Source organism: Mastigoproctus giganteus, chromosome 9 (assembly GCF_048544385.1).
Source record: "Mastigoproctus giganteus isolate SK-2022 chromosome 9, ASM4854438v1, whole genome shotgun sequence".
NCBI classification, from domain to species: Eukaryota; Metazoa; Arthropoda; class Arachnida; order Uropygi; family Thelyphonidae; genus Mastigoproctus; species Mastigoproctus giganteus.
The window spans coordinates 5,983,851-5,996,193 of record NC_143583.1 but is presented as its reverse complement, the minus strand read 5'-3'; the positions used below and the strand labels follow the sequence as shown (position 1 = coordinate 5,996,193).

The window sequence follows — 12,343 nt, the reverse complement described above, 5'->3', positions numbered from 1 at the left end:
TATTATGCTTATATTATCATTTATTATTATTCCAGTATCAATCTTGTTTGTATGAGCATATTCTCTTAGATTATCAAAATAGTGCGCTTTCAGACGGTAAATAATTGCCTCATATTAATTAAAATAATTGATAATTTATAAATTAAGCAAGATTAGGCTATCGTGTGTGTGGTGTACAACCATGCGTTTCCCAGCATATGTGTTTCCTTTTGCAAAACATAATCGCGATTTAATTATTTTTTCAAGTTTCTTTCAACGTAATAGTATTCATATTGAGTTAGCACACAAGAACCAGGGGGCTCTGTTTAATGGTTAACAGTGAATTAACCAATGAAAAAATTATATCTTATAAATTAGCGAAATACACTGCGATACTATTAATATACGGACAGCTGTCCAGGTGTCAGGCGCAACTATAAACATGCTCCTAGATTTTCTATGATAGAGTAGTAAAATTGTGAATGCAAGATGCCGCGAAGTCTGGAAGTCTGTTAACGTTTTTTTTTTATTTGGTAGTTGTTGGCGCATCGGCTTCTGTGGCCATAATGCACCTCCCAAGGTTTTTGCAGTACTTTGATCCAAGCCCGAGGCGGGATTCGAACCCGCTACCTTTGGGTTGCTAGGCAAGCACTTTACCCACCCGGCTAGCCCGGTCGGCTGTTAACGCAGTTAACAGACTTCCAGCGCGAAATGATAATAGGGTGCCACATAAGCAATTGGTGTGTACATGACATTTCAACAGCACCGATGGTCTCTAGTTCGACGATTGTTGTTGCGATCTGCAAATGGAAGCGGACTGGTGCTGAAACCGTCGCGGAACGCCGGTTTCAGCACCAGAAATCTCTAAAGGCGACGGAACTCGTGAGAGGTAGTTCTGAAAAGTCGGCTCGGAATGCAGGCTGACATTCGCACAAAGTATCAAAGTATTTTTTTGTAGTTTACTGGCGGTTTCCAGGGTGTCCCCTATGTCCGCCGTTCGTTAAGCTTAATTGTGTGCCAGCAGAATCGTTTTTTTTTGGTTCATCTAATTAAAATTTAAGTTTAAAGTTAAGTTTAAAGTTGAAGTTTAGATCAAATCGTTTGAATGTGTTTTAGTTAATTTAAGTTAATGTTTAGTGTTTAGTTTTAGGTTAGGGTTAAGTTAAGTTTGAGTAAAGTTTAAGTTCTGTTGTGTGTTTAAGTTGAGTGTTAGTTAATTTAGTGGGCAAGTTTGGGTTTGAGTTAAGTAATTATGAAGCTGGTTTTGACATTAGTGTAGGTTCGGTTTAGGTTTAAATTTAAGTTATAGATGAGTTTAAGTTTAGGTTGTAGTTTAGGTTTAAGTTTAAGCTTAGATTTGAGTTACTGTTTAATTAAAGTTATAAGTTTAATTTATGGTTGATGTTTCCTAATTTAATTTAGTTTTAAGTTAAGCTGAAGTTAAGTCGGGTTTGAGGTAGAGTTAGGTTTAATTTAATTTTAGTTTAAGTTTAGGTTGAATGTAAGATTTAAGATTTGAGTGTGATTTATAATTATAGTAAGTATTTAGTGAGTGATAAGTACGCGAGCCTTTACGGAATTTAAGTTATCTATCGCGGTTACTATTTATAATTGTCATTAGTGTGTGTAATGTGTTGTGTATGTTGTTTGTGGCTGGCATCTGGCATTTAGCAGCAGGGGGCCGCGGAGAACTAGTCCCGACCCCCCGCTCCCGTACCGCGCCACGAGGAGGCAGCCAGATTCTCTTTTTTTTTTTTTTTTTTCCTCCTTTCTCCCTTCCTTTAACATGGTTATAAGCTTAGTATTACGTGGTAAGCCATCCCACACTTGCAGGGCCCAATCCTGACCTAGTGTGAGGGATATCTAGGTATGTCACTTAGTCATTACGTGTTTATGGACCGTCCAAATGTAGTAGATCCCACACTTGCAGGGCCCAATCCTGACCTAGTGAGGAAGATACTAGTGTTGACACATGATTTGGACTGTTCAATTGTGATGGATCCACTCTCGCAGGGCTCAATCCTGACCTAGTGCGGTGCCTCATGGTGAGTGAAAGTCTGTATTTACATGGTTTAATATCCATTTTGGCAAAGGCCCTGGCATTTTCGAGCCCATGCTGGTCTGGTGAGTTGATGGTAGTTTAGGGCACATATTGAAGACACATATTGATGACACTTAAGCGTGAGTATTGCCCAGAGTGGCATGTCCATTTGTGGTGGACCACCACGTGGTTCCAGTTTAATGACGCACATCACAGTGTGGATTGAGTCCCAGTTCGTCCAGTCCAACCAGTCAGTTCTGATTGTTCCCTTGTATCGCCTGTCTTCTTTTGAAAACGCGCTCCGCGAAAGTCGATACCTGTTTATAGTGTTCCTCAGTAGCAACCAACCGTGGAAAGTCACTTGTATCAAAGACGTTGGTTTCGAGTTGAAGGGGAAGCCTGTAATCCGTGTAGTAGGGACACTCCAGGATGATATGTTGGACCGTTTCCAGGCCCCCACACTTACAGCACGGGGTAGCTGATAATCCCAGTGCGTTTAGCCTCGAGTTCAGGCTGCCATGACCACTAAGGAGGAATGTTAGGTAGAGTCCCGGATTAAACCACGATCTTATTTGTTTGGTTATTTCCGCCGCTTGAGGTAGGAATAGATGTGTTGTCCGCCCCTTGCTGTCATTGGTCCAGCTCTCTTGCCAGTCTATGACGTATAGTTCCCGTAGTCTCTCGTTGTCTTTTTTAATTGTGAGGTTTCTATCTATTTGGTATCTTTCAAAAATAGATATGATGTTCCTACTTCGACATTCGCACAGCACATACACACAGACCCTCAATGAGACGATTATTATTAGTAATGGCCGCATGGTGCAATAAAGCCTAAGGCTTATGCTGCACCAGCCAAATAAAAATAAAATAAAAAAACTCGAATAAAACAATAAAAAAAACTAATAATTAATAAAAGAAAAGGAAGTTAAACCTATCATCCTATGCGTTTCCCTGACCCGAAGGTGCTATCCAGATGACCTTTGAATTTCCCCAAACTGTCAGCCTCTACCACCCATGTAGGCAACTTATTCCAGTAATTTATAATTCGCTGGCTAAAATAAAACTTCCTGCAGTCCAATCTAAACATCTCCCCCCGTAACTTGAATTTATGTCGCCTAGTTCTAGCATCGTTTATAATCTTGAAAATTTCGTCCTCATTCATTTTACTGATGCCTCTCAGAGCCTTAAACACCTCAATCAAATCTCCTCTAAGGGGTCTAGTTTCCGAACTCTGCAACCCACATATTCGATGTCTTTCTTCATAAGGACGCCCTTTTGCCGATCTCACCGGGCGAGTTACCCTTCTTTGCACCCTTTCAAGAATCTCGATGTCTTTCTTCAGGTGCGGTCTGCATACTTGAACACAGTATTCCAAGTGTGGTCTAACATAAGCCTTAAAAAATGGGATTATCACGTCCCTATCTCTGCTTGCAAAAGTTCGATAGATCATCGATAGGATACCATGGGCCTTCCTTGCAACCTGTTTACAATGCTCAGAGAATTTCATGTCTGACCGTATCGTAACACCCAAGTCCCTTTCCTCCAGTACTGGGTTTAGTTGAACTCCATCAAGTGAATAACTTATTTTAGGATTACTGTTTCCAACGTTTAATACCTTACACTTTGCTGGATTAAAGCATAGCTGCCATTTTTCTGACCATTCCTGAAGTCTATCTAGGTCTCTCTGAAGAAGCTCAGCTTGACAGCGATCATTAACTACTCTACCAATTTTAACATCATCTGCAAATTTAGACATCACGCCCTCTATCTCTTCATCAATGTCGTTTATGAAAATTAAAAATAACAGTGGTCCTAATACTGATCCTTGGGGAACTCCACTTCTTACATCAACCCAATCTGAGGAATATCCATTTATCACAACCCTCTGCCTCATGCCCTGAAGCCATCCTTCTATCCATCTAAGGATTTTCCCAGTGATTCCAACCTGTTCCAGCTTATAAAGCAACCGCTCATGTGGGACTGAGTCAAAAGCTTTGCTGAAATCTAAATAAACAATGTCGAAATTATTCCCTAAATTTTTCTGCTTAAGCAATGTGGCTTTTTTTTTTTTTTTTTTTTTTTTTTTTGGTAGTTGTTGGCGCATCGGCTTCTGTGGCCATAATGCACCTCCCAAGGTTTTTGCAGTACTTTGATCCAAGCTCGAGGCGGGGTTCGAACCTGCGACCTTTGGGTTGCCAGGCAGGCACTTCACCCACCTGGCTAGCCCGGTCGGCCGGAAGTAATGTGGTAACTTCACTATTCATCCAACTTGGAACCCTCCTCGTGGAGTATTTTTTCGGACATATGTCAGCATGAGATGCGTTACCACCGTCGTGCAGCCATACGCAAGCCATTAATCACTCGACTAACACCATACCCTGTCTAGCTTTGTGTAAGGCTCTAATTCTTGGACCGTAGACCAATGGAAAGCTGTACTGTGTAGTGACGAGTCCCAGAACATGGTCCACCAGCCTGACAGTCATGTCTGATTGTGGCGGATGTCTGGAAAAAGCTAACTGCCGACCTGTATCGTCTCGCCAACTAAGTATGGTGGAGGTGATGGTCTTTATCTGTTTTATTTCAAGATTTAGACTGGAGCCATCGGTTGTCTTGGACAAAACCATGAATGGGGAAGTCTCTATGCAGTTCTCCTGATATTAATGGTAGGGCAGCGTAGAGCAGCTGAGATTTCACATAATCGCAGCAACGATGGCACACGATCAAAACATCAGTATGAAGTAAGAGATACCCTTCAAGATTTAGACCTAAATGGATGTCATATGACTTGATGAGAGCGGCACAGAAGAAAAATTCATCGAAACGTATAAATTATCAAGAGATTCAGACACCTATTGTAGCTATAAACAAGTCTGCAATCAGGTCACAAAATTTGGTAAGCTTGTTAAAGGCAGATTATAAGGAATCTTTGACAAGAAAAAGCACCAAAGACTTCTTTACTTATGTAAAAACATAGAGCAAAGGTGATGAATCCGCATTGGTGCACTACACATGAATGGTTTTACTGCTGATGATCCTGCTCACGTTGCTGAACGAACTGAAAAGCATTCTGCATCTACATTAACAGATAACGAATATTTAGGGATGAGAATGTCAGAAGTGAATCAAATTCTAACAGAGAGCTAAATGATTTTATTATAACCGAGAGGAAATTGGAAAAGAAACTATTGAAGCTATACATAAAAAAAAAGCACATTGGGTGAATGGCATCAGTCCAATTACATTGAGAGAGTCAGCAAACGTATAGTCACGATTATGAGAGCATTCTTAGATTCAGGGGAGGTCACTATGGAGTGCAGATGTGCAAATGTGTCCGCGATTCACAAAGGAAGATCAAAGAGTGACCGAGTAATTACAGACCTGTTAGCTTGACTTCTCTTATTCTTAACGGATCACTGATTACAGAAGTAATGCAAGATCATCTAGGCAGGAATGCAGTTATATTGCCGTCACAGCATGGATTTGTTAGGAGGCAATCTTGTCTGCTCAATCTGATTGGATAGTAACAAAAGAACTGGATGCAAAAAATTATTTTGATATCATATACTTCGATTTCAGAAAAGCTTTTGATACTGTTCCATGTGAAAGAGTTCTGTAAAAGTTGGAGCAGTGAAAAATTACGGGCAAGTGAGAGAAGACCTAAAGCGGTTTCCAATGTAACACTGCTCTTTTTGGACTTTTTTTATTAGTGGAATCCTCCAGGGCTCAATGCTGGACCCCTTGTTGCTTTCTGTATTTATTGATAAAGGTATATCAGGCTTAATGTTTAAGTTTGCAGATGATAAAAAGATTGGCTGGGTGGTTAATGACAGTAATTAGGGTTTGCTACTGCAATAAATTCTATAAAAATTAGGCAGATTGGCTCAGAAATTACAGTTGAAGTTTAACATTAACAAATTGTATGCAATAAATTGACTTGTATGTAATAAAGGTTTCTTCTTCTTCTTAAAATGCAAGTTACCTATGGATAACAGTAATCGTAGATTAGCATACCAACCATGTGATACTACTACACTCAGGTTAGTGGAAAATGAAAAATACTTAAGGGTAATTCTGCAGTTATATTGAAGTTCTCTTAGCAGTGCATACAGGGCCTCAACAAGGCCAATGTAAAACCCCTGTACACATAAATATATATATGCAGGAACTTTGTTAGCAAGGATAAGGAGGTACGGCATACAGGTGAATACAATGAGTACAATAAAATACAATGAGTCTGGAGGTCTCATTTTAGGAAGGCTGTAGAACTGCTGAGACGGGTGCGGAGAAAGGCAACGATTCAGTTCTCAATGTCTAGAGACTAAGCACCTGCAAGGTGATCTGATTGATATTAAAGCTTTGAGTGGATTGAGCAAGCTCAATGCTTATGGCTTTCTTCATCTTGCTCAGACTACAAACATGCGGTGACAGGACTGCTGGTGCCTCTGGCGTGGACTGCCTAGGGTACAGGATTGCAGGCACTCATAGGTTTTGGTCTCTTGTCCACTTATGATTGTGGGATCTCTTTCGTCCTTTATGATCGATAGGGCAGTACGCATGTAGTTGTGGCCCACCTCCTCGTAGCGTGGACTAGTACTGGGAAGCAGCCGTTCTGGTGTTCGTGGCTTCCCAGTAGCATAGTGACCAGAAACAACTAAGCAACTAAACAACGCACAAACATAGCACAACACTCATTTCTGGTTATTTTTACAAATTTTTGTATCATCTCAGTGTACCATGGCTGAGTTGAAATAATGTTAAAGGCCACCCTACATAAAATACAACACATTTGCCCACCTGTCCATACCTGATGATATTAATTCATATTGAGGAAGGATGGTTGCAATATAGATGTACGGAGGTTCGCCTTCGGCCATCGGCTGGTTGATTGTTGGAACAAACCTGCATCTGGAGCTCTGGAATAAATGCAATAAATAATGTAGTTTGAATAAATTTAAGGTCAGTTTGAATGAATTTAAGGAGGAATTAGACAAAAAATTATTCTGATAGTACTAATACTAAGTCTGATTCTTCTTGCGCCGATGGATGCATGGTATCCTGAGGAATATAACTCCATTTCTGGGTTAATTGTCCCTTCAAACCAGAATTGTATAGGTTGAGTTATGGCTCTGAGTCGCTGTCCGTCATGTTCCCGACATGTTAAATATAAGACAAATCAAAGAATCTAGCAGGCGAGGGAAACATATCGACACTGCAGAGAAACTCTGGCTAGATTTGCTGTTTAGGACTGGCTATGGTCTTTTTAAATGAAAGGTTATGAGAGATCTGTTTAGAAACTTCATAAGTCATATGAAAAATAAGTCACCTCTACAAATGTGCATATCTGTGTTTTCATTAGAAAGAATTAAAAATAATAAAGAACTGCCAAGAAAACCTGAAAATCATTAAAAATTGCTAAGCTAAAATCCCGGAAAAGTGGCAATAAATAGCTAAGAAAGATTAATGGCTAAGATAAATAGGAAATAAATAGCTAAGAATAATCTTATGATTACGAAAGTACTTAAATATACATTTCGTGTTTCTTTCTCAAATAGATGGGTACTAATATTTTTTATGTTTAGCAATCTTTTTTTTTTTTTTTTTTTAATTTTTACCTCTTCAGTATTAAAACAGATTCTCGCTTATCGAGCTGAGGTTTTGTTTTTGTTTTTGTTTTTTTTAAAGAAGTTTCTAAACCTATTTTTTATTGGAATTCGGATAGCTGGAAGCCTTCGGTGCTTTAACTTTCTGTAATATGAGGGTTACGTAATGATGGGCTATGGCAAGTGTAAAAGGATCTCGTCCAACCTGGACAACAGTTTTCCGGGACACCATCCAGTCTCGCGAAGCTCTACTGTGCTACCTCTTTCAAGCTCGTTCATCTGATTATACTAGTTCCATACCTTTCTGCACAAACTGGTTGCTTAGTATTTGGCTTCATTCTTTTGCAACTAATAATAGCCTGCATTTAATTAATGATTTTATATATATATATATATATTCGAGTATTAGCTCTGTCATTTTCGTATATCATGATGTTGCATTAATAGATAATTCGATTAGCATATATATGTTTTTTATGTTGGGATAGTTTTTCTGACACCAAATAATACTCTTCTGAGAAAGTGGTAGGAGTTTATGGTCAGTCCCGATTACTGCAATTTTACAGCTTGCTCGTAACATTTGTAGTAATTCTTTGAAACGGGTTATAAAAAATATTTTTTCTGGAATGAAGTGAGAGTCAAAGAAAAAAAAAAGCTCATTTTAAAATGTTCTCATGAAGGCTTAAACGACAGTATTTCTTCATATCGTAACCACACCTGTCAAACCGCTCCTCTTCCGGTGAGAAAGCTTAAGGTTGTTTGTGCGTGTAGAAAGTATTTTGGTCAAATCGTTTTTCTTTATTTAGAAACAGGAGCCTGGGTTATGCGTAAGAGCTTTGTTTTATTTGCACAGAAGTTGGCGTTAATCCCAATGTCCCGTCTGGACAACAAACGTAGAATATCCCGTCATTGACATGAATATAAACAGCGATGAATCAAGGGCGTGTGCAATTTGCCAGATTGTTTTTCAGTGCGCGAAACGAATACGAAATGTCCCTCGAGCAGCATTTGAACTGGTTTCGCTGAGAGCCGCTTAATACAGTCAGCTCTGGGACTTTTAAGGACGTTTGGCAGGTGTGGAAACTGCTCTGACAATCAGTGTCATGAGCTGTATAACGAATTATCTCGTGAAAACGAGCCCGAATACCGTCACAACATCTTGAATCAACTGAACGACTCAATCAGTATGTCCACAATATACTCGCATTGGTCACCCAGGTCAGCATGAAGGAAAAATAAATCAGCAATTCACGTCACTATTATGTAGGTGTGTGCTGAGGGTAGTTATTAGTTTTCATGTTTATCATTTACCACCGGTATTAATAGCCGGAAACACACTAGTGAGTTCAGATCGTTAATTTTATCATCCGCACTCATCTTAAGTTTGCAGTGACTCTTAAAGAAGGGCGATATTGTTAAGCTAAAATCCCGGAAAAGTCGCAATAAATAAATATCTACGAAAGATAATTATCTTATGATTATTTAAATTACTTAAATATACATTTCGTGTGTTTACTTATTTAGTCAAAAAACCAGTTGGCTTAAGGAAAATCTTAACATTTTTATGCTTGATGAAAATATTCCAAGTTTAAAGTGGAATAATTATCCGAATTATTCACTATCGAAAACTATTCCGCTAAACTTCAATATGATTGGGATTCATGATGAAGGAACAGCATCAACCTTGAAGGAACTCTTGTTCCTTCAAGGTTGGAATATAAAAAGTTGGAACTATAGCACAGAATGCTTATAAAACACCTCCTGAAGTTTGAAGGTCTTCTATTTCTCTCAAGTACTTCTTGGAAAAGAATAGTGGAATACTCTACATGTATATTGCGCACGAGATATTTGACGCTAGATTTCATAATTCCATAATTCGAGTTTATGTCACCAGGTGCAGGATGACAGTTATTAAGACTAATAAACAAACTAACACAAAATTGACAACAAAATGTCTGTTAGAATATTCAAAAACATTCATTGTCTTCAACGATACGCTTTTGGCTGATCATCGATAAAACTGCTCGTGAATCAGCTTTCAGTTCTGATGCTGTTATGAGGAACCCTATTTAAATTCTGACCTTTAGGTATCCCCATATCTATTTGAAAAGTATGGACTGGAAGATCTTATAAGAAAACACGTCAGGTTTTTTTTAAGAACTCGCTTTCATACCTAGATACCATCACCTCCTTTGGCGAGAAAAAGCTGGTCAAACTGCTCTTCTGCTTCTTTACTGCGCAAAAACTTCGCAGTGGTTTCCATACATGTACTGAGACACTTTACGCGGTCTGTGCAAGCCCGATCTGTGGCCTGCCTCAAATGTATTTATCAGATTTTTCTTAGATTTAATTTCACATGCACTGCAGTGGAAGTTATGCGTACATCGACATTCCCGTTGGGCAACTTCACCATGGCATCCCGGCATGTACCAGCGCTTAAAAACTCAGTACGTTGTATTTCTGTCTGTGTCACCGTGAATAAATACTGTTTTGCTCTTTGCAAACATTAATAAATAGCCTGGATAAAAACATTATCCTGAATATGGTGGCACAAACTCAAATTTTTCAAATCTAAGTCTGATAAGTCGACCGCATGCATAATTTTGGAATATTCCAACATTTTAAGTCGTTACAACTAATTCTTAAATCTTTTTAACTAGTCCGCTCGTTTGTTAAAGAGAAAGATTAGTTAGCCGGGTAGCTTAAATTGAGACTTTGAGTAGAAGAGAAGCATACAAGAGAATTAGCTTAGACAGGGGGTTAGAATTAATATAAGGTGGGGGTTGAAGTAATAGAACACAATTTACACACATTTCGAGCACTTATAAAGAAATGCACTTTGCGGTGCTGCAAGCTTAAGAGAATGCGTTGCTAGCTGTAAGACTAAGACACTAAGAGCCGACAGTCACATGCTGGTTGTTTGACACAGGTGTGGTTTTCTAACAGACGAGCAAAGTGGCGACGGCACCAGCGTATGAACATGCTCAAGCCCACAAATGGCGATCCAGCCTCGTCCCCAGCTCCAGCCATGAGTCCAGCGTCACTGTCTCCAGAGCCAACAACGCCATCTAGTCAGCCGCAGCCCCCAAAGCCCGTCGGCAACCTTCCGAAGATGGGAGGAGAAAATTCAGCCTTCTCACCTGCACGACACTCCTCTTCGCCACCCCCGTCACCGCATTCCGTGGACTGATCGTCTTCATTCCGTCCCAGTACTTTCTGTCTATCTCTCTCTCTCGGGGGTTGAACCCCGGGAAAGTTTCCGTCCACTGTCGGAAAGGGACGCTCAGCAGCCAGAGGAACGATCCTGCCAATAACTTCCGTGCTGGGACGTCCCTCGGATGTCGCCTTCAAGCGTAGCGAGTTGCGCGGACTGGTTGGTACACGGTGGAAGACCCGCCAGTGTCTCAGAATGAAGTCTTTCGGCCACCCTGTTGACTTTGTATTGCGTATCATTGTTTTGTGTCCTTGAATGCTGTCTATCTGTGTGTATCACATGTTCCATATTTTAATAATAAAACCAATAAAATTGTCCAATCACCTGTGATGATTCAGAGCCTTTTTTATCTTACACCAAAGTAAACGAGCGATAAGAATTTTCAAGCAAGTCATTACAATATTAAATTTACAATTAAATATGCAAAGAAACATTTACCATTTCAACATTCTAAATGATGATTTTATTTTACAGTATTATGGGTCGCATTGACTGCCACAAATGCTTCACAAACAACACAATGCTTCAGTCATGTCGTGTGATGGTTGTTTCTTGCACTTGTATCCATAGCTGTAGTAAATATCTAGTATATTGAAAGAGAAACTCGCCATTTCCACAATGCACCAAAATGCGTTGATCACAACATTAGAATTTCTCTCGAACGTAAGAGCCTTTTATTGTTAAAAAAATATACATGCAATATTTTTAATGTTAATGGAAAAATATATATACATCGAATTGCATTGATTACAAGAATTCAATAGCTGGCGTGGAATATCATCTCAAAGAATATTTGTTGGAATAATATTTTACGATTAAACTATAGTATTTATTGTACCATTTTTTAAGGAAAACCCCAAACCCAAAAAGGACAGAAATTGAAGGGATAAATGAGGAAGAGAAAAATTTGATTCTGTGAGTTTGGAGTTGAACAGAGAATGGATGATAGTTGCGGCATGTGTTCCTACTGGTTTGGAAGAGAGAGGATTAATATTGGCCATTGATAATACTAATGCTAATTAATCCACTCTCTTCCAAACCAATGTGAACACGTGCCGCAACCATCATCCATTCTCTGTTCAACTCCAAACTCACAGAACCAACTTTTTCTCTTCCTCATTTATCCTTTCAATTTCTGACCTCACGAACAACCTTCCTTCACATGTTTTTCCCGAAAATTACTACCTACAGAACTTGAAGTCAACAAGTATCTCCTCTCTTTCTAACCTTCAACCCACGCATGGTATTAAGTGCTAAAGGTTCTAATTGCAGAAGCCAATTCAGAAGACCAGTGTGGATGGAAGTATCTGTAAAAAAGGCATGCAGCAGAAACAGAACGTCTATGAAACAGAGTAAGATTCCTTCAGAAGAAAGGTAAAGCCGAGAGAGAAAGAGAAAACCCAGATTTATTTTTAGTATCACGGTCGGCGAATAATCGTCTTAATATGCTTAAATTATCGTGATGACACAGAACGAAATGCCCATTAAACGATTTTCAGAAATGAATTG

The 12,343-nt window shown here is 39.3% G+C and overlaps 1 protein-coding gene across 5 annotated transcripts in view; it reads left to right on the top strand.

The window, feature by feature from the left end:
• The window catches only part of LOC150080039 (paired box protein Pax-6-like), a 245,495-nt gene extending 234,363 nt beyond the window's left edge, over positions 1-11,132 (top strand). For 4 of the 5 annotated variants that reach the window (XM_090382078.1, XM_090382076.1, XM_090382077.1 and 1 more), the window contains exon 7: positions 10,550-11,132. In XM_090382078.1, coding sequence (XP_090238204.1) covers positions 10,550-10,810 — 261 coding nt within the window. In that variant the 3' untranslated portion in view covers positions 10,811-11,132. The remainder of the gene's footprint in view (positions 1-10,549) is intronic. The other variant, XM_090382079.1, reaches the window with a different exon arrangement.
• Positions 11,133-12,343: the final 1,211 nt, after the last annotated feature.